A 20,551-nucleotide genomic window follows, 5' to 3' on the forward strand; every position below is an offset into this window, starting at 1 on the left:
CCGCACATATGGGAGCCATGCCTGCACATATGGGAGCCATGCCTTAGGGCTCTTTCACACGGGCGGACCGCATGTCCGCTTTTTCATCCATCCATGTACGGATGAAAAAGGGACATACATTGGTCCCTATGAGATCTCGGGTGTCAGCGGAAGAACACTTCCGATTCTGCAAATCATCCGATTCTGCAGACAGAGATAAACCCTATTTTTCCATCCGTCTGCGGATCGGGGTGAACACGGACAGACAGTCCGTGTTCATCCGATCCGCCCATAGGGGAGAGCGGATATCTGACAGGGCTGTCCCTGCACTGTGAGCAGGGATCGCCCTGTCATCCGGCGGCTCAACGGGGACCAACGGAGTGATCCCCACTGAGCAAGCGGAGACTCACGGTGCGGATCATCACGGATCCGTCCCGTGTGAAAGAGGCCTTATGCTTTAGTGAAGTGACCCTCCGGACAAATATATCGATTGCACACAATTTCATAGAATACGAATGAGTCGTCTAAAGGGAAAAAACAACCCTTCAACCTCCTTTTCCCTGATTTCTCGGCATACCTTCCAAAGTCTCTTTTATAATATAGGTCTTTGGCTTTGATCCCCAGCCTTTAATCCTACTGGCCATCACAGGCCATGCCGCTGCTCCACGTCCCATGGAGGGAGAGGGGGGGTATTGCTTCAGGAAGAGTCAAGTTTTACGCACGCTGTGACACCTAGATGGACGATCCATGCTGTACCGGGGAAAGGGAATAGAGGGAGATATAATGTGGAGAGATGGTTCACAGACACAGAAAAATACACGGCTGAAAAAAGCTTTTTTGCTGTTTCTTCAAAAAACACGAAGACTTTTTTTTTTTTTTTTTTCTTTGTAACAGACAAAAAAAAGGGGACAAGCGGGGAAAACTTGTTGTGGGGGGGGAGGTTTAGAAAAAAGGGGGCAATAAACGTGGAAAAAGCTCTTGGTGAAAACGGCAATGTTTGTATACTGCATTGATCGCAAAAAACTTCTCCAAATACAGCGACACTATTAAAAAAAAAAAAATTATCGATTCAAGTATGAATTCTAAAATTCAGAAAAGTTCCTCCTATTGCTCGGCCTCCTCTAAATTCCAACTTTTTCTTTCTTTTTTTTTTGCTGCTGTGATCTGTTAAGGGGGTGGCTACATTCATTCTCCATGGTCCCAAGTGTGTAGCCACCCGAGATGGACTATGGATGTGTAGAGTGCGTAGAGCAGTGCACGTGACCACAACGTGCACGGCTCGTTCCAAACAGAAAAGGAGCAGAAAAAAGGGAGAGGGAGCTCACAGAGGATGTTACAAAGAAGCAGAAAACACGGTAAGAAACAATAAATTAATAATAAGTTAAGTAGTGGATGGGGATGGATTATTTAAGGTTTAGTGTCACTTGGGTGGAAAGTCCTCGGGAAAACTCTCGGTTTCTTTAGCTCCTCAGCCTGATCCAACCCTCGTTCCACACGAAGAAAGCGGCGTGGAGGGGCTCGGTGAAGGTGGCCCTGAAGGTGTGGAGGTGCCTGACAACGTCACACAGCTGGTAGAAGGACAGATGGCCGCCTTCGTAATCCAAATATATCCCCAGTTTCTGGATGGGGATCTTAGTCTGCAGCTGACGCGACCTTGAGTTGTGAGTCACGGAGTAGTGGTTGTCGTACGTCCTCAGGCTCCAGGACTTGTTGTTCTCCCCGATCCTGGACTCCTTACCGGCGCGGTAAATGCTGGGATAGGCCACGCCCACCCACCAGTCTTCCGACTGGCTGGTTTCCACCTCCCAGTAATGCTTCCCCGTGCTGAAACCTTTGCTGCTCATGACCTGGGGGAACGTGGTGAAGCGCTTGGCGTTCTCGGGGTAGCTCAGCGGCGTCTCCGACCAGGAGGCCGACTTCAGATCTCCGGTCACCGACACTTTTCGGCAAGCCGTGTCTAAATCGAGCAAGATGTCGGAGGTCTTGGGGTCGTAAAGCCCTCTCTTGACGGCGGACATGACGTCGGAGAAGCAGGCGTGCAAGGAGACGGACACCAGGCGCTCCTTCAGTTCGCTGGAGGAGCGGATCTTGCGAATGTCTTGGGTGATGGCTTCGGAATCTTTGTCGGTCTTGGCCGCGTCCTCGGCGTCCAAGTCCTGGTCTTGTAGGACGGTGATGGGATCCGTCATGTTGAAGAGCTCCTCGATGTGTTGCATCTTCCTGCACAGCTCGTCCTTCTGCGTCTCCAGCTGCCGGATCAGATCGGAGACGGAGAGCAAGCTCTGCTTCTCATGCCTAGAGAGCTGAGTCAGGAACCTCTTCTCCAGGCACTCCAGCTGCTTCCGGATGTCGGTGAACAGCTCGGCGATGCGCTCGGTCAACACGCTGGTCTTCTCCTGCACCTTCCTCCGAAGGTCTTGCAGGCTCTCCAGATTTTTCTCCGTCTCCTCCTTCTTGGAGGACTGCTTCTCCAGGAGTTTCCTCAGTTTCTCCTTCACCCTCACCACCTCGTCCAGCGACTTCAGCGCGTGGCCCTTGTGCGAGCCGATGGCGGAGCAGTACACGCAGATGTACGCGCCGTCGTCGCAGCAAAGGAATTCCAAGTTCTTTTTGTGGATCAGACACTTCCAGCTGTCCAGGGAGCTGGTGGGGTCGATCAGGGTGTGTTCCACGGTCTTGTTGTGGATGCCCAGGTGGGTGTCACATAGGGAGGTCTCGCACTGCAGGCAAGTCTTAGCGGCGGGGATGGGAGCGTGAAGGCAGTACGTACACGAGACCCCCGAGCCTTCCAGCTGGGATTGGGTATCAAGAAAGTGCTTTGCAATGTTGCACAGCTTCCTGTTCTTCTCCAGCAGGGGGCGCACCGGATACTTCGCCCGGCACTCTGGACAGGTGTATACTCCGGAACCCTTCTGTGTATCCAGAACGCTGATGATACAATCCCGGCAGAAGCTGTGCCCACATCTCAGGGACACCGGCTCCGTATAGAGGCTCAGGCAGATGGAGCAGCTCAGCTCCTTTCTCAAGTCAGCAAACGCCATTCTGTACAACTGAAAGAGAGGAAAGAAAAAACTTTAATAAACATTTCAATACCGGGCACTTTCACCCCCTTCCTGCCCAGGCCCATTTTCAGGTTTCAGCGCTGTCGCATTTTCAACACTGTCAACGCTGTACCCAAAAATATTTTTTATTATTTTTTCCCCACAAATAGAGATTTTTTTTTTTGGTGGTATTTGATCACCTCTAAATTGTTGTTTTTTGGCGCTACAAATATAAAAACACCGGGGAAAAAAACGTTTATTTGTTTCTGTTATAAAACGTTGTAAATACGTTTTCTCTTTCACTGACGAGGCTGCACTGATAATGAGGCACTTATATGCAGCACTGATAGGTAGAACTGATAATGAGGCACATATGCAGCACTGATGGGCACTGATAGGTAGAACTGATAATGAGGCACATATGCAGCACTGATGGGCATGGATAGGCTGCACTGATAATGATGCACTTATATGCAGCACTGATGGGCATGGATAGGCTGCACTGATAATGATGCACTTATATGCAGCACTGATAGGTGGCACTAATAAGCACCAATAGGTAGCACTGATAATGAGGCACATATGCAGCACTGATGGGCACAGATAGGTGGCACTATAATGCAGCACTGATGGGCACTGATAATGAGGCACTTATATGCAGCACTGATGGGCATTGATAGGTAGCACTGATAATGGGGCACATATGCAGCACTGATGGGCATGGATAGGTGGCACTGATAATGTGGGACTTATATGCAGCACTGATAATGAGGCACTTATATGCAGCACTGATGGGCACGGATAGGTGGCACTGATAATGAGGCACTTATATGCAGCACTAATAATGAGGCACTTATATGCAGCACTGATGGGCACGGATAGGTGGCACTGATAATGAGGCACTTATATGCAGCACTGATAATGAGGCACGTATATGCAGCACTGATTGGCACTAATAATGAGGCACTTGTATGCAGCACTGATGGGCACGGATAGGTGGCACTGATAATGAGGCACTTTTATGCAGCACTGATGGGCACTGATAGGTAGCACTGATAATGAGGCACATATGCAGCACTGATGGGCATGGATAGGTGGCACTGATAATGTGGCACTTATATGCAGCACTGATGGGCACTAATAATGAGGCACTTATATGCAGCACTGATGGGCACGGATAGGTGGCACTGATAATGAGGCACTTATATGCAGAACTGATGGGCACTGATAGGTGGCACGTATATGCACTCATAGGCAGCACTGATTAGGAGGCACTGACAGGCACAGATTGGCATTTCTAATGGGCACTGATTGGCATCCTTGGTGGTCTCTAGTGGGAACCATTGATGGGTCTGCACTGATAATCAATGACCCCCCCCCCCCCCCCCCGTCAGGAAAGCAGCAGATTGGCTCTCCTCTTCTCACACCTTGTCATCACGAGTAGAGGAAAAGCAGATAAACGGCACTTGCTGTTCACCATGTGATGAGCTGCGATTGGACACAGCTGATCACATGGTAAAGAGGCTCCGTCATAGGCTCTTTACTGGGATTGGAGATGCGGTGTGTCAGACTGACACCACACCACCGATTGCTAGCGGCTTATCCTGCTGGACGCCATAGGACACCCATACAGGATAATACAACCTTTTATCAGCCATCATTCTGCTATGTGGTGGGCAGGAATTGGTTAAGTATGGTTTTGTACAGAGCAGCCCGGATCCTCCTCTTCTCAGGTCCCACACCGGCCCCTCCTTCCTGGGGGGGGGGTGCCCCCACAGCAAGCAGCTTTCTGTGGGGGGCACCCAAGCAGGCGTGCTTTCAGGCCGCCGTTCTGTGTGTGTCCATTCACACACAGAGCCGTGACTCGGCCTCGCCCCCTCCGCCCCCTGGTTGGCTCACTGGCTGTGATTGGCTTGCATAAAGGTAAAAAATCTTGTGCTTTTACAACCAATTTAAGAGTTTACACCGGAGTGCAGCGTAGGAAACCCACATCCCTAGGTAGATTCACAAAGAGTTAGGCCGGCTTATCTACAGATACGCCGGCCTAACTCTGAATCTACGCCGGCCTATGTTTAAGTGTATTCTCTAACAGAGATACACTTAAACATACCTAAGATAGGCTGGCTTGCGCCATTCTATCTTAGGTTGCAATGTTTCTTTTGGCCGCTAGGTGGCGCTTACATTGCGGCCGGCCTAGATTATGTAAATGAGGGGATACGCCGATTCACGACGATTTACGAGCGTACGCCGGGGCCTACACCGTCAAGTTACGTCGTTTCCGTACGCGATAGGCCACCTAAAGTTATTCCACCTATGAGGTGAAATAACAATGTTAAATTTGGCCGCCGTTCCCGCCGCGAGGTTCGAATTTTTTACGTCGTTTGCGCAAGTCGTCCGCGAATCAGGATTTACGTAGTTTACGTACGCGTCAAAATCAATAGGCCCGTACGGCCTACTTAGCCGCAATGCGCACTGGGAAATGTAGTCGCCCGGCGCATGCGCAGTGTAAAAAACGTCAAAAAAACGTGAGGTCAAGCCTCATTTCAATACTACACGCCCCCCTCCCAGTCATTTGAATTGGGCGCGCTTACGCCCGCTCGTTTTAGGCTACGCCGCCGAAAATTTGAAGGTAAGTGGTTTGAGAATCAATTCTAACCTAAATAATTTTCGGCGGTGTAGCCTAAAAAGAGTAGGCTAGGCCGTCCCAATTTTAGGCGCCCGTACGTGAATCTACCCACCCGTGTATGTTTCCTGAACCACGTGCAGTAATCTGCAGCGGGTGTCAATGTTTGACTTAAAGCGGATGTGCCACGGGAAAAATATATTAAAAGCCAGCAGCTACAAATACTGCAGCTGCTGACTTTTAATATAAGGACACTTACCTGTCCTGGAGTCCAGCGGTGATCGCAGCAGATGACGAGCCGATCGCTCGTCACCCTGCTGCTCCCCCCTCCATCCACGGTGAGGGAACCAGGAAGTGAAGCGCTCCGGCTTCACTGCCCGGTTCCCTACGGCGCATGCGCGAGTCGCGCTGCGCCCGCCGATTGGCTCCCGCTGTGTGCTGGGAGCCGAGTGTTCCCAGCATACAACGGGGGACGGACGGGAAGGAAGGAAAAAACCCGTCCTTTGCCCGTATCGTAGGGCCGGAAGTGGGTGCAGATACCTGTCTGTAGACAGGTATCTGCACCCCCCTCCCCCCTGAAAGGTGTCAAATGTGACACCGGAGGGGGGGAGGGTTCCGATCAGCGGGACTCCACTTTAGGGTGGAGATCCGCTTTAAGCATTTACCGACCAGCCACAGTAACTCGTTTTTTGGCGGGGCGGCATGAGCAGGCACAATCACGCGCATTTACGTTATTGTGCCCGCCCCGACCCATTGAAAAAAAAAAAAGAAATAAGAAAGTAAAAGAAAGTTCTGTTTGTGGGAAAAAAAATAACGTCAATTTTGTTTGGGTACAACGTCGCACGACCGCGCAATTGTCAGTTAAAGCGACGCACTAACGCAAAAAATGGGCCGGTCATTAAGGGGGGAAATCCTTCCGGCCTTAAGTGGTTAAACATCACATTCAGAATCTGCCATCTATCCGGCCACACCTGAACGCAACATATGACATCAGACTGCTGGGTGTCATTCAACCCAGAATACCGAGGACATCTAGTGGCAGAAAATGATTACTGCAGGGAATTAAAGGCGAGTATTAGAGCCAGTAATGGACGGCTCCGTATACCAGGGGCATTATGGCCCAACCACCTCTTCAGCAACTAGAGAACACTAATATCAGGGGCCCCGAGCGAGAATCACAGAGGGGGCCCGTGTTCTATTAGTGAAGAGTAACTGATGTCCACACCTTCAACAGAAACAATGACAAAGTCACTCTGAATGAAGTTTTAAACATTTCTCATCCCAGTGTCCCTCTTAGGGCCCCTTTATTTAGCCCTGTATGTCTCTCTTAGGGTCCCCTTTGTGACCACTGGGCTCTCTTAGGGCCCCCTCTTGTTCCCTGTGTATCCCTCTTAGGGTCCCTTCTGTGGCCTGTGTTCTTCCTGTATCGCTCTTGTGGCTCCTGTGTTCCTCTTAGAGCCCATGTGTCCCTCATGTGTCCTTCCTGTGGGCCCTGTGCCCCTCCCATGCCCCCTGTGTCCTTCTTGTGGCCCCTGTGTCTCTCCTGTATCCTTCGTGTGGCCCCGTTGTCTCTCCTGTATCCTTGTGGCCCCTGTGTCATTCCAGTGGCCCCTGTGTCATTCCTGTATCCTTCTTGTGGCCCCTGCGTCATTCTAGTGCCCCCTGTGTCATTCTTGTGGCCCCTGTGCCCCTCATGTATCCTTCTTGTGGCCCCTGTGCCCCTCCTGTATCCTTCTTGTGGCCCCTGTGCCCCTCCTGTATCCTTCTTGTGGCCCCTGTGTCATTCTTGTGGCCCCTATGCCTCTCCTGTGTCCCCCTGTGCCCATCCTGTATCCTTTTTGTGACCCCTGTATCCTTCTTGTGGCCGCTGTGCCCCTCCTGTATCCTTCTTGTGGCCCCTATGCCTCTCCTGTGTCCTTCTTGTGGCCCCTGTGTCTCTCCTGTATCCTTCTTGTGGCCCCTGTGTCATTCGGTGGCCCCTGTGCCCCTCCTGTATCCTTCTTGTGGCCCCTATGCCTCTCCTGTGTCCTTCTTGTGGCCCCTGTGTCTCTCCTGTATCCTTCTTGTGGCCCCTGTGTTATTCGGTGGCCCCTGTGCCCCTCCTGTATCCTTCTTGTGGCCCCTGTGCCCCTCCTGTATCCTTCTTGTGGCCCCTGTGCACATCCTGTATCCTTCTTGTAGCCCTTGTGCCCCTCCTGTATCCTTCTTGTGTCATTCCTGTATCTTTCATGTGGCCCCTGTGTCATTCCTGTATCTTTCTTGGGGTCCCTGTGCCATTCCTGTATCCTTCTTGTGGCCCCTGTGCCCCTCCTGTATCCTTCTTGTGGCCCCTGTGCCCCTCCTGTATCCTTCTTGTGGCCCCTGTGCCCCTCCTGTATCCTTCTTGTGGCCCCTGTGCCCCTCCTGTATCCTTCTTGTGGCATTCCTGTATCTTTCATGTGGCCCCTGTGTCATTCCTGTATCTTTCTTGGGGTCCCTGTGCCATTCCTGTATCCTTCTTGTAGCCCCTGTGCCCCTTCTGTATCCTTCTTGTGGCCCCTGTGCCCCTTCACTGGGGCCCTGTGTCAATCCTGTATCGCTCTTGTGGCCCCTCTGCCATTCCTGTATCTTTCTTGTGGTCCCTGTGTCATTCCTGTATGATTCTTGTGGCCCCTGTGTCATTCCTGTATCCTTCTTGTGGTCCCTGTGTCATTCCTGTATGATTCTTGTGGCCCCTGTGTCATTCCTGTATGATTCTTGTGGCCCCTGTGTCATTCCTGTATCCTTCTTGTGGTCCCTGTGTCATTCCTGTATGATTCTTGTGGCCCCTGTGTCATTCCTGTATCCTTCTTGTGGTCCCTGTGTCATTCCTGTATGATTCTTGTGGCCCCTGTGTCATTCCTGTATCTTTATTGTGGCCCCTGTGTCATTCCTGTATGATTCTTGTGGCCCCTGTGTCATTCCTGTATCTTTATTGTGGCCCCTGTGTCATTCCTGTATGATTCTTGTGGCCCCTGTGTCATTCCTGTGGCCCCTGTGTCATACCTGTATCATTCTTGTGGCCCCTGTGTCATTCCTGTGGCCCCTGTGTCATTCCTGTATCATTCTTGTGGCCCCTGTGTCATTCCTGTATCATTGCTGTGGCCCCTGTGTCATTCCTGTATGATTCTTGTGGCCCCTGTGTCATTCCTGTATCATTCTTGTGGCCCCTGTGTCATTCCTGTATCATTCCTGTGGCCCCTGTGTCATTCCTGTATGATTCTTGTGGCCCCTGTGTCATTCCTGTATCATTCTTGTGGCCCCTGTGTCCTGCCTATGCCCCTCTTGTGCCCGGTGATACAATGAGTCCCATTCACTGACCTGTCACCGGGGATCGCGGACACATCTGAGGAGAACACACCGATCACACCTCGTCCGCCCACCACACACTGTGTGCACAACGTAAACAATGAGCCTGGGAACACATGACCGGAATAAAATGTTCCACCCAAACAAACGTTCCCTATACATCACAGTGTACACAGCGACATCTAGTGCTCAACCTGGGAAGTGCAGGACACCGTACAGACCAATGATCAGCAGGTTATTTTTGGTCAGTGATTTCATCTCTTCATCAGACAACAAAGAGAAATCTGACATCCCCATTCCAGATCCCTGGGGGGTCTCCATACTAACACATCATTGCACCTAATAAAGCTTATATACGATTTTATAAATAATAAAGTAAAAAAAAAATCTAATAAAGCCCAATTTAATATTTTAATGATTATCATTGATTTTTTTTTTTCTACTATAAATCTTGTGTATGATTGGGCACAATTACATATAAAACATAAAATAAAGTAATTAAACCAAATAAAGCGTATATAAGATTTTATAACTACTAATCTTGAAAAAAACCTGATAAAGCCAAATTTGGGATTAGATCAACAACAACCTAGAAATAAACCAAATATATATATTATTATTATTATTATTATTATTATTATTATAATACAGGATTTATATGGCGCCAACAGAGCGCTTTACAACATGAGGGCAGACAGTACAATTACAATACAATTTAATACACCCGCTCTTATAAGATGTAATAAATAATAAACTAGAAATAAACCTAATAATAATAACAATAATATTTATAATTATTGTTATTATTATAGCCTATACACGGTTGCATACAAGTGAAATTGACAAAAATAACAACAACAAAGACCTGTACGATTGGGCCAAAAGCTGGCAACGCTACAAATCATTTTTGTGGCCCCTGTGGCCCTCCTGCATCCTTCTTGTGGCCCCTGTGTCCCTTCTGTGTCTCTCCTGGGTCCTTCTTGTGGCTCCTGTGTCCTTTGTGTCCTTCTTGTGGCTCATTTGTCCCTCTTGTGGCCTCTGTGTCCCTCCTGTGTCTTTCTTGTGGCCCTCCTGTGTCCTTCTTGTGGCTCCTGTGTCCCTCTTGTGGGCTCTGTGTCTTTCTTGTGTCCCTCTTGTGGCCTATGTGTCTTTCATGTGGCCTCTGTGTCTTTCTTGTGGCCCATGTGCCCCTCCTGTGTCCCTCTTGTGGCCATTGTGTCTTTCTTGTGGCCCCTGTGTCCCTCCTGTGTCTTTCTTGTGGCTCTCCTGTGTCCAACGTGTCCTTCTTGTGGCTCCTGTGTCCCTCTTGTGGGCTCTGTGTATTTCTTGTGGCCCTCCTGTGTCCTTCTTGTGGCCCATGTCTCCTTCTTGTGGCTCCTGTGTCCCTCTTGTGGCCCCAGTGTCCCTTGTGTGGCCCCTGTATCCTTCTTGTGGCTCCTGTGTCCCTCTTGGGTCTCTCCTGTGTCCTTCTGGCCCTCCTGTGTTCTTCTTGTGGCTCCTTTGTCCCTCTTGTGGCCTCTGTGTCTTTCATGTGGTCTTTGTGTCTTTCTTGTGGCCCCTGTGCCCCTCCTGTGTCCCTCTTGTGGCCCCCCGGTATCCTTCTTGTGGCTCCTGTGTCACTCCTGTGGCCTCTGTGTCTTTCTTGTGGCCCCCAGTATCCTTCTTGTGGCTCCTGTGTCACTCCTGTGGCCTCTGTGTCTTTCTTGTGGCCCCGGTATCCTTATTGTGGCTCCTGTGTCCCTCTAGAGACATCCACAAGTAGGGGTATGTAGCATGAACATTTCCGTACAGGTCACCATAGATGGGTCTAGATCTTCAGGTTGTTAAGAACAGGTGTCTACGGTTTGCAACCAGTGATCCCAAATTTTGTTAAAGGTGTTTTAAAAGTTTAGGACACTATACAGGTGGTACTGGAAAAATTTGAATATCGTGCAAAAGTTAATTTCACTGATGCAACTTAAAAGGTGAAACTAATATATGAGAGAGACTCATTACATGCAAAGCAAGATAGTTCAAGCCGTGATTTGTCATAACTGTGATGATTATGGCTTACAGCTCATGAAAACCCCAAATCCACAATCTCAGAAAATTAGAATATTACATGCAGTCAATAAAATAAGGATTGTACATAGAACGATATCGGACCTCTGAAAAGTAGAAGCATGCATATGTACTCAGTACTTGGTTTGGGCCCCTTTTGCAGCAATTACTGCCTCAATGCGGCGTGGCATGGAAGCGATCAGTCTGTGGCACTGCTGAGGTGTTATCAGTGTTAATTTAGTCAACTAAATGAATACTATTTTAGTCGACTAAAACACAACTAAAACAATTGAGTACCGGTAAAATACGACTAAAACTAAAATGGCATTTTAGTCAAAAGACTAAAACTAAATTGAAATTTGACGTCAAAATGAACACTGGTCTGTAGTGCATGTTTGTACCTCAATACCATAAATAATAACATAATAGATTTTTCACTCCAGCAGTATAGAATGAATTTGGAAATTGTAGAGAAATGCTGACTAATGCATTACAATTTAATTACACTCATTAGATTTTAGACGACTAAAATGAACTGGAGATTTAGTCGACTAAAACAATTGCAGAAGACTAAAATGGGACTAAAACTAAAATGCCATTTTAGTCCTAAGACTAATGCCGCGTACACACGATCCTTTTTCGGCATGAAAAAAAACGACGTTTTTCAGCATGTAGAAAAACAACGTTTTTTCCAACTTCATTAAAACGGCATTGCCCACACACCATCGTTTTAAAAAAAAATGCTCTAGCAAAGCGCGGTGACGTACAACACGTACGACGGCACTATAAAGGGGAAGTTCTATTCGCCTTTGGGCTGCTTTAGCTGATTTCGGGTTAGTAAAAGACGATTCGCGCTTTTCTGTCTGTTACAGCGTGATGAATGTGCTTACTCCATTACGAACGGTAGTTTTATCATAACTCTAACGTCTCATAACTTGCTTCTGAGCATGCGCGGGTTTTTCACGTCGTTTTAGCCCACACACGATCATTTTTTACAACCCGAAAAACGACATAGTTTAAAACGTCGTTAAATAATGCAGCATGTTCGAAAAAAAATTTGGTCGTTTTTCAGAACCCGAAAAATGACGTGAAGCCCACACACCATCATTTTAAATTACATATTTAAAAAACTTCATTTTTTTCATGCCGAAAAACAATCGTGTGTACGCGGCATAAGACTAAAACTAAATCGAAATTTTCTGCCAAAATTAACACTGGGTGTTATGGAAGACCAGGATGCTTCAATAGCGGCCTTCAGCTCTTCTGCATTGTTCAGTCTCATGTCTCTCATCTTCTTGGCAATGCCCCACAGATTCTCTATGGCAGGGATCCTCAAACTACGGCCCTCCAGCTGTTGCAGAACTACACATCCCATGAGGCATTGTAAAACTCTGACATTCACAGACATGACTAGGCATGATGGGAATCGTAGTCCCTGAACAACTGGAGGGCCATAGTTTGAAGACCCCTGCTCTATGGGGTTCAGGTCAGGTGAGTTTGCTGGCCAATCAAGCACAGTAATCCCACGGTTATTGAATCAGGTTTTGGTGCTTTTGGCAGTGTGGGGGAGGTGACAAGTCCTGCTGGAAAATGAAGTCAGAATCCCCATAGAGCTCGTCTGCGGAAGGAAGGATAAAATGCTCCAAAATCTCCTGGTAGACGGCTGCGCTGACCCCGGGCGTAATGAAGCACAGAGGACCAACACCAGCAGATGACACGGTTCCCCAAATCATCACAGACTGTGGAAACCTCACACTGTACTTCAAGCATCTTGCAGTGTGTGCCTCTCCATTCTTCCTTCATACTCCGGCTCCATACTCCGATACAGCACTTTGGGAACATTCAACTTCTTTTGCAATTACCCTTTGAGGCTTTCCCTCCTTATGGAGGGTGTCAATGATGGTTTTCTGCACAACTGTCAGGTCAGCAGTCTTTCCCATGATTGTGATTCCTACTGAACCAGACTGAGAGACCATTTAAAGGCTTGGGAACCCTTTGCAGGTGTTATGGCTTAATTAGCCGATTAGAGTGGGACCCTTTGAGCCTAGAATATCGCACCTTTTCACAATATTCTAATTTTCTGAGATTGTGGATTTGTGGTTTTCATGGGCTGTAAGCCATAATCATCACAATTATGACAAATCACGACTTGAACAATCTTGCTTTGCATGTAATGAGTCTCATATATTAGTTTCACCTTTTAAAGTGGGAGTTCACCCAATTATATATTTTTTGATCTTTTCCCCTTAGATGAATGCTCGTTCTGTCTAGGGGAATCGGCTAGTTGTTTTAAAATATGATCCGTACTTACCCGTTTTCAAGATGCATCTTCTCCGTCGCTTCCGGGTATGGGTCTTCGGGAGCGGGCGTTCCTTCTTGATTGACAGTCTTCCGAGAGGCTTCCGACGGTTGCATCCATTGCGTCACTAGTAGCCAAAAGAAGCCGAAAGTCGGTGCGGCGCTATACTGCGCCTGCGCACCGACGTTCGGCTTCTTTCGGAAAATCGTGACGCGATGGATGCGACCGTCGGAAGCCTCTGGGAAGACTGTCAATCAAAATAGGAACGCCCAGTCCCGCAGCCCATACCCGGAAGCGGCGGAGAAGATGCATCTCGTAAACCGTAAGTACAGCTCATATTTTAAAACAACTAGCCGATTCCCCTAGACAAAACGAGCATCCATCTAAGGGGAAAAAGTGTGCGCTATGGGTGAACCTCCGCTTTAAGTTGCATATTCCAAATTTTTGAGTATCACCTGTACAGTTCCTTTGCTCTTTATGAGAGACTTGGGCCATTAGAATTTGGTACGACTCTTCCGATAGGGGGAAATCGCACAGCGATGCTCTTATTGGTCTTGGTTTAATTTTGCATCACTTCAGATTGTTTTTTTCAGGGCCGATACTGATTTTTCGGCTACCTTTCAGGCCGATAGCCCTTATCAGGTGCCAATATTCTGTAGATTTAAAGTTCTTATTTTTACACTGTCCTTTTAATTTTTTTTTATCACTTTTATTGCTGTCACAAGGAATGTAAACATCCCTTGTGACAGTAATAAGCTGCGACGGGTACTCTTTATGGAGGGATCTGGCGTCTATAAGACCCCAAATCCCTCATTTGCACTTAAAAGTTTCCAAACGCCAAGATCAGCATTTTTGAATACTTTCTGGGCCAGATTCACAAACAAATACGTTGCGCAGCGGCGGCGTAACGTATCCCATTTACGTTACACCGCCGCAAGTTTACAGCGTAAGTGCCTGATTCACAAAGCACTTACCTGTAAACTTGCGGCGGTGTAACGTAAATGCGCTTGGCGCAAGCCCGCCTAATTCAAATGGGGCGGGCACCATTTAAATTAAGCGCGTTCCCGCGCCGAACGTACTGCGCATGCTCCGTCCGTCAAATTACCCGACGTGCATAGCGCTAAATGACGTCGCAAGGACGTCATTGGTTTCGACGTTAACGTAAATGGCGTCCAGCGCCATTCACGGACGACTTACGCAAACAACGTGATTTTTCAAATTTCGACGCGGCAACGACGGCCATACTTAACATTGGCTAGTCCACCTAGAGGGCAGCCTTAGTTTTACGTGGCGTATCTCGACGGAAACAACGTAAAGTTAGAGCGACGGGTAAAGCGTACGTTCGTGAATCGCCGTAACTATTCATTTGCATATTCTACGCCGACCGCAATGGAATCGCCACCTAGCGGCCGGCCTAGAATTGCATCCTAAGATCCGACGGTGTAAGTCAATTACACCTGTCGGATCTTAGGGCTATCTATGCGTAACTGATTCTATGAATTAGCCGCATAGATACGACGGGCGGATCACAGAGATACGACGGCGTATCTCTTTTGTGAATCTGGCCCTCTATTTTTTAAAACTGCTGCCTTTAGGATGCCAGTAATCCTAATCTAGTAACTTCTGGGTTACTAGATCTGAGACCCGAACAAAGTCAATTCCACCTTTGTTCTGGTCTCCGGCCAGCCGGTCGTCAGACGTGCCGGCTGGTCGTTCGGGCCTCCCGGTGGGACGGGAGACCTGCTTGTAATAACAGCCAAGCGGCTGCTTACCTGCATCGGTTGTTATTACAAGAAATCTGACCGTCCGCTCGAAACAACGGTACTGAGGTGATGCCTGCAGCTGCTTTCAATTCCAACGTTAATAAATGGGATGAGATTATTCCGGAAATAATACCTCCTTCTGTAGTCCTGACATGGGTGACCTGAGAGGTGTTTAGTTAGACATGCTTAGCTTTAAGTTGTGATGTTGTTTTGTTCTTTTTTCTTTGTTGTGCACGTAGTTACGTGCAATGACTGGCCCCGGGGTATGCCCCTATGGCCCTGTTTTGTAACTCAATACAAAAAAAGCTTTAATAAAAAGAATTTAGAAAAAAAAAGAAAAAGAAAACATCTGTTCAGAGCAACAGCTCCCCCAACTGGCTGTTTTATTGCAACAGAGGAGAAGGTTATTGTCCCTATTTACCACCTGAGAGTTGAGAGACCCATATTATGGAACAATTCGATAACATAATAAACACATTGATAATCCTGTATAATGCTGAAATTCCTACAGGTTTATTTAACCCCCGAAAACAGGAAACATCTGATGTACACATAAACCAGTGCAAGAAGAAAACCAAGTGACAAACTATAATGTCCATCAGAATCTCTTAAGAACCAAATCCAATATTTTTTAAATAATGCTTACATTAAGAGCTTCATCCAGCCATCATCACCTAAACAGAAAGCAGCATGGAGGGGTTCGGTGAAGGTGGTGGTGAAGGTGTGGAGGTGTCTGATGGGGTCACTCAGCTGGTAGAAGGACAGACGGCCGCCTTCATAATCCAAACATACTCCTAATTTCTGCACCGAAGACACCAGGTAAACGAAGAACTTGCATTCCCAGTTGTGCCGAGCAGAAAGTTCATCGTCAGACACGCTTATACACCACGACTTGTTGTTATTTAATCCAAGATCACCATCAGGTCCTCTATCTATGGTGGGATAGCAAACACCAATATCCCAATCTTCAATGTCCCCGATCTCTACCTCCCAGTAATGTCTCCCACTGGAAAAACTCTCAATGCTCATCACCTGACAATATTCGTAAAATCTCTCCGATAAATCTGGTTTATTCTGATTTATGTTGGACACAGTTGCCATTTTCAGGTCAGCGGATAAAACCAATGTCTTGTGTGCAGTTTTTTCATCCAGTAACAAATTTTTCACATGGAATTTATTTTTGGATTTTATGTCGGTGATTAGATCAGTTAGGGATCTGAGCAATGGAAGCGAGATCAGGAAATCATCCAGCTCACAGATCTCAGGTTCCTCCATAGCTTGGTATTCCATTTCTGGTTCTTGTAGGAAAGTTATGGGGTCGGTTATGTTACACATCTCCTCAATGTGACGGATATCCCTGGATAGGGTGTCTTTCTGGGTCTCCAGTTGATGAATCAGCTCAGAGACCGCCAACGAGACCTTCTCTACCTGTCTGGAGATCTCACTCAGGACTCTCTGTTCCTGGACCTCCAGCTGTCTCCTGATATCCTCAAACAGAGCAGCGACTCTCTTCTTCTCATCATCTGATTTCTCCTGTGCTTTTCTCTTGTTGTCCAGTAGATTCTGGATTTTTTCTTCAATTTCTCCTCGTTCTTCAGTCACATATTCACAAACTTTTCTCAGTTTCTCCTTCTTCTTCTCAGAAGCCTCTTCTATAAGTTCTACTTCATGCTCTTTATGTTTCCCCACCAGACAGCAGGACACACATAGACAGACGGCGTCCTTGGAGCAGTAATACTCCAGAAGCTTCTTGTGGATGGAGCATTTTTTTCTTCTGAAGGATGAAGTCGGTTCCGTCAACACATGGTCCACTGTCATGTTGTGGGCTGCCAGGTGTTTCTCACACATAGAAGTCTCACATTGCAGACAAGTCTTGATAGCTGCCACCCTAAAATGCACACAATATGTACAGAAGACCTCACTGTTCTCCTGTTCCATGGATCGGGAGTCCACAGTGTTACCCAGCTTGATCTTCTTCTCGGGCACAGGACACTCTACATCCTCCTCTCTGCACCTCAAACAAGGAAAAACTCCAGATCCCTCCTGTGTATCCAGAGCAGTCACCATACAATCCCGGCAGAACCTGTGCCCACATCTCAGTGTCGCCAGTTTCATAGAAAGGTCCAGGCAGATGGAGCAGCTCAGCTCTTCTCCGTGTGCAGCAGACGCCATCCTGGGAACAACAAAGGAACAATGTTTGTATAAGAAGAGGAGTCTTAAAATGAAAAGGTTACAAACTATATCCAGTAGAGGAAAAAAGAAAACCTACTTTGATTCAGGGTTTACTCACCCCAAAACCCCAAGACATGCTGCCAAGAAGCGGACTGCAGACAGCCAAACAGAAGTGGTCAGGGTATTACTTGCTATTGAAATATATGAGAAATGTATATGTGCAACTGCGAGGCTGGGAATGCCTTCACCAACGCTGTATCCTGGCCTAGGCCAACAAGGCCCAGGCCTAGGGCAGGGGGGCAGCACGGAAAGAGTCCCTGCCGGCATTCGCTACACTGTTAGTGCGTGCATACCTCCCAACTTTTCAACTTTTACAAATGAGCATACCCCCCAAACGAAGTTGTTGAGCGGGGGGTCCGCGGATCAAAGTTGTTGAGCGGGGGGGTCCACGGATGAGCAGGGGGGGCGGATCAGAGTTGTTGAGCGGGGGGGGGTTACCGCGAATCGCGGGTCCGCGGGATTTGACGAGCATCGCGGTAATCGCGCAAGGGGGGGTGCCACGAAATCGCGGGAAAATTGCGCTGCTGCGGGACCGCAGGATTTACCGCGAATCGGGACTATCCCGCGAAATCTGGGACAGTTGGGAGGTATGTTAGTGTAGCGCCAGTCTTATAGGGCGGACTGGGCTGAGAGGCAAATCAGTCTAGCACCCCAATAAAGTGGCCGTACTGCTACCAGTACGTGGGCGGCTGGCATTTCGCAACTGTGGGGGGGGGGGGCTGCTTCTAATTTTGACTGTCCTCTCATCCTGTACCACAAACCTTCCTCACTGTACTATATGTTTTCTGCTGCACCACTGGTATGTATATATCTTCTTAGTCCTCTCCATAAATGTATCAGACATTTGTCCTTTAAGTAGAACTATAGGCAACACTTTTTGTTTCATTTTGGAGAGAGTAAGGGAGGTTTATAGCCCCTGTCAGTTTATTTTTTACCGTCCCTGTCCCATTGCAGAGATTTCCCTTCACTTCCTGCCCCATAGCCAAACAGGAAGTGAGAGAAAATCTATGCAAATTAGGAGAATCCATTGCCCCCCTCTCAGAGCTAGTTTCCCCATTCGAAAATTTCAGGGCGGGTCTTGAAAAGAAAGGGGTGTGACCTTGACAGGAAGGGTTGGGTCATATTTAAATTAGGGGGTGCACGAGTTTAGTCAGGCCTAGGGCAGCACAAAACCGAAATACACCACTGGCCTTCACCACTTATTATTGGCAGTCCACATTAACAGCTTTTTGGCGGCAAAGCTCTGGTGGGTTTGGACTCGTGTCTGAACATACCTGAGCTCATCCCTGCCAAGCAATACACATCTGTGATGTTAGGTTATCTTTAGTACCGTGTTTCCCCGAAAATAAGACCGGGTCTTATATTAATTCTGGCTACAAAAAACACACTAGGGCTTATTTTCAGGGGATGTCTTATTTATTTATGGTATGTACAAAGAATTTTCTCCCCCTGTCAGCTCTGGAGTCAGCATTGTGAAATTCTGTAATCCCAAAAATAAACCTTTTGTTTAAAGACCTTATAAAATGATGTAATCCGTTCTGTAAAAAGATGATATCATGTGCAGTGTGTCTCCTTGTGTAACATTATTGTGGAACATACCTTATTTACAGTGCCGCTTGCCGCTCACGTGACCCGCTGGAGCTCTTCTTCCCTACTCCAAATACTGCAGAGGGAGGGGCCAAGATCCCAAATGACGTCAGCCCCACTCTGAGTACTGCAGTGGGTAGGGGGTTAATAAAGTTTTATTGAAAAAAAAAAAACAGCAGAGAGGAGAAGTGCTGCGGCGGGTCACGTGAGCGCCCAGCAGTGCTGTAAATAAGGTATTTTCCACAATAAAGTTACAAAAGGGAGACACACTGCACATTATATAATCTTTTTACAGAACGGATTACATGTTTTTACAAGGACTTTAACTAGGGCTTATTTTCGGGGTAGGGCTTATTTTCAGAGAAACAGGGTATATGAACCTACAGTTGAAATACACAAAGGTTTATACAGACTCTATCAGTGTTAATTTTGTCGACTAAAACATTTTAGTCGACTAAATGAATACTATTTTTTTAGTTGACTAAAATACGACTAAAACTAAAAATGCCATTTTATTCAAAAGACTAAGTGCCAGATTCAGAAAGGACTTACGCCGACGTATCTTCCGACACGCCGCGTAAGTCCACGGATGCGCCGTCGTATCTATGCGCCTTATTCAGCAAACAAGATACGCCTGAATTTTGCCAAGATGCGACCGACGTAAGTCTCCTACGCCATCAGATCTTGGGCGCATATTTACGCTGGCCGCAAGGGGCGCTTGCATTGATTTACGCGTCAAATATGTAAATGACCTAGATACGCCAATTCACGAACTTACTTACGCCCGTCGCTGTAATCTACGCCGTTTACGCAAGGCATACGTCAGGCGTAACGTTAAGCCTCAAAGCAGGGGTAAGTCATGTTAGGGTATGGACGTCGGAACAGCCGTCAATAGATACGCCGGCGTAATTGTTCTGTGGATCTGGCCCAAAAAGTTCAAAATTCAATTGTCGCAGGGGTAGAAAGTGAAGTGAAATTTTGTGAACAGGTGCACAGACAGCAAAACCAACATTACAAGGGTGTTAATCCTTTTTTTTGTCTGGAGTGAGCCCTGGTTCACACTGGGTACGATTTGGAACGATTTGAGATGCGATTTGACATGTCAAATCGCATTTCAAATCGGCGGCAATGGCACTGTCCTAATCAGTGCGACGCCGCATCTGCGATTTCAAAAAGTAGTTCCTGTACTACTTTTTGCGATTTCGGGCCTCGATTTACATTAAATTGCGGACGAAATCGCGGCAAAATCGCAGCTGCGAAATCGCGGTAAAATCGCGCATTTTACCGCGATTTTTAATTCGCAGCAGTGTGAACCTAGGCTTACACATAAAAAATTTACCTGTTCCAACTTACATACAAATTCAACTTAACCACTTCCGGACCGCCGCATGACTATATACGTCGGCACTTTGAAGAGGTATATCTGTTATGGCAGCAGCCATAACCCAGGTATCCATCTCTTCAGGTGGCGGTCCGGTTTACGCTAATGGTGGTCTCTGCGGCGGGATCACCATTATCGGCGGCGGGAGAGGGGCCCCACCTCCTCCCGCGTCCCCTCCGCCGCTTACCAGAGTCGTCGGTAGCAGCGGAGGCGATCGGGGCCTCTTCCTGGCTGGGTATGGAGACGAGTGAGGGGGGGAAGATGGCCCTCTCGGGTCCC

At 47.6% G+C, this 20,551-nt stretch overlaps 2 protein-coding genes across 2 annotated transcripts in view; both read right to left on the bottom strand.

The window, feature by feature from the left end:
- Nucleotides 1-143: 143 nt before the first annotated feature.
- LOC120943100 (E3 ubiquitin/ISG15 ligase TRIM25-like) lies at nucleotides 144-9,125 on the bottom strand. Its single transcript, XM_040356214.1, has 2 exons — nucleotides 8,983-9,125; nucleotides 144-3,029 (listed from the first exon to the last, which is right to left on the bottom strand). The coding sequence occupies exon 2, from the start codon at nucleotides 3,018-3,020 to the stop codon at nucleotides 1,440-1,442; it is 1,581 nt and encodes a 526-aa protein (XP_040212148.1). The 5' UTR covers nucleotides 3,021-3,029; nucleotides 8,983-9,125; the 3' UTR covers nucleotides 144-1,439.
- A 6,589-nt stretch (nucleotides 9,126-15,714) lies between these two features.
- LOC120944345 (E3 ubiquitin/ISG15 ligase TRIM25-like) overlaps nucleotides 15,715-20,551 on the bottom strand; it is a 17,581-nt gene continuing 12,744 nt past the window's right edge. Inside the window, exon 3 of the mRNA XM_040358397.1 lies at nucleotides 15,715-17,245. Coding sequence (XP_040214331.1) covers nucleotides 15,715-17,245 — 1,531 coding nt within the window. The remainder of the gene's footprint in view (nucleotides 17,246-20,551) is intronic.

Source organism: Rana temporaria, chromosome 6 (genome assembly GCF_905171775.1).
Source record: "Rana temporaria chromosome 6, aRanTem1.1, whole genome shotgun sequence".
NCBI classification, from domain to species: Eukaryota; Metazoa; Chordata; class Amphibia; order Anura; family Ranidae; genus Rana; species Rana temporaria.

What these genes read in the sequence shown, in the direction of transcription:
- LOC120943100 (XM_040356214.1), bottom strand. Translation starts at nt 3,020, where the DNA reads ATGGCGTTTGCTGACTTGAGAAAGGAGCTGAGCTGCTCCATCTGCCTG.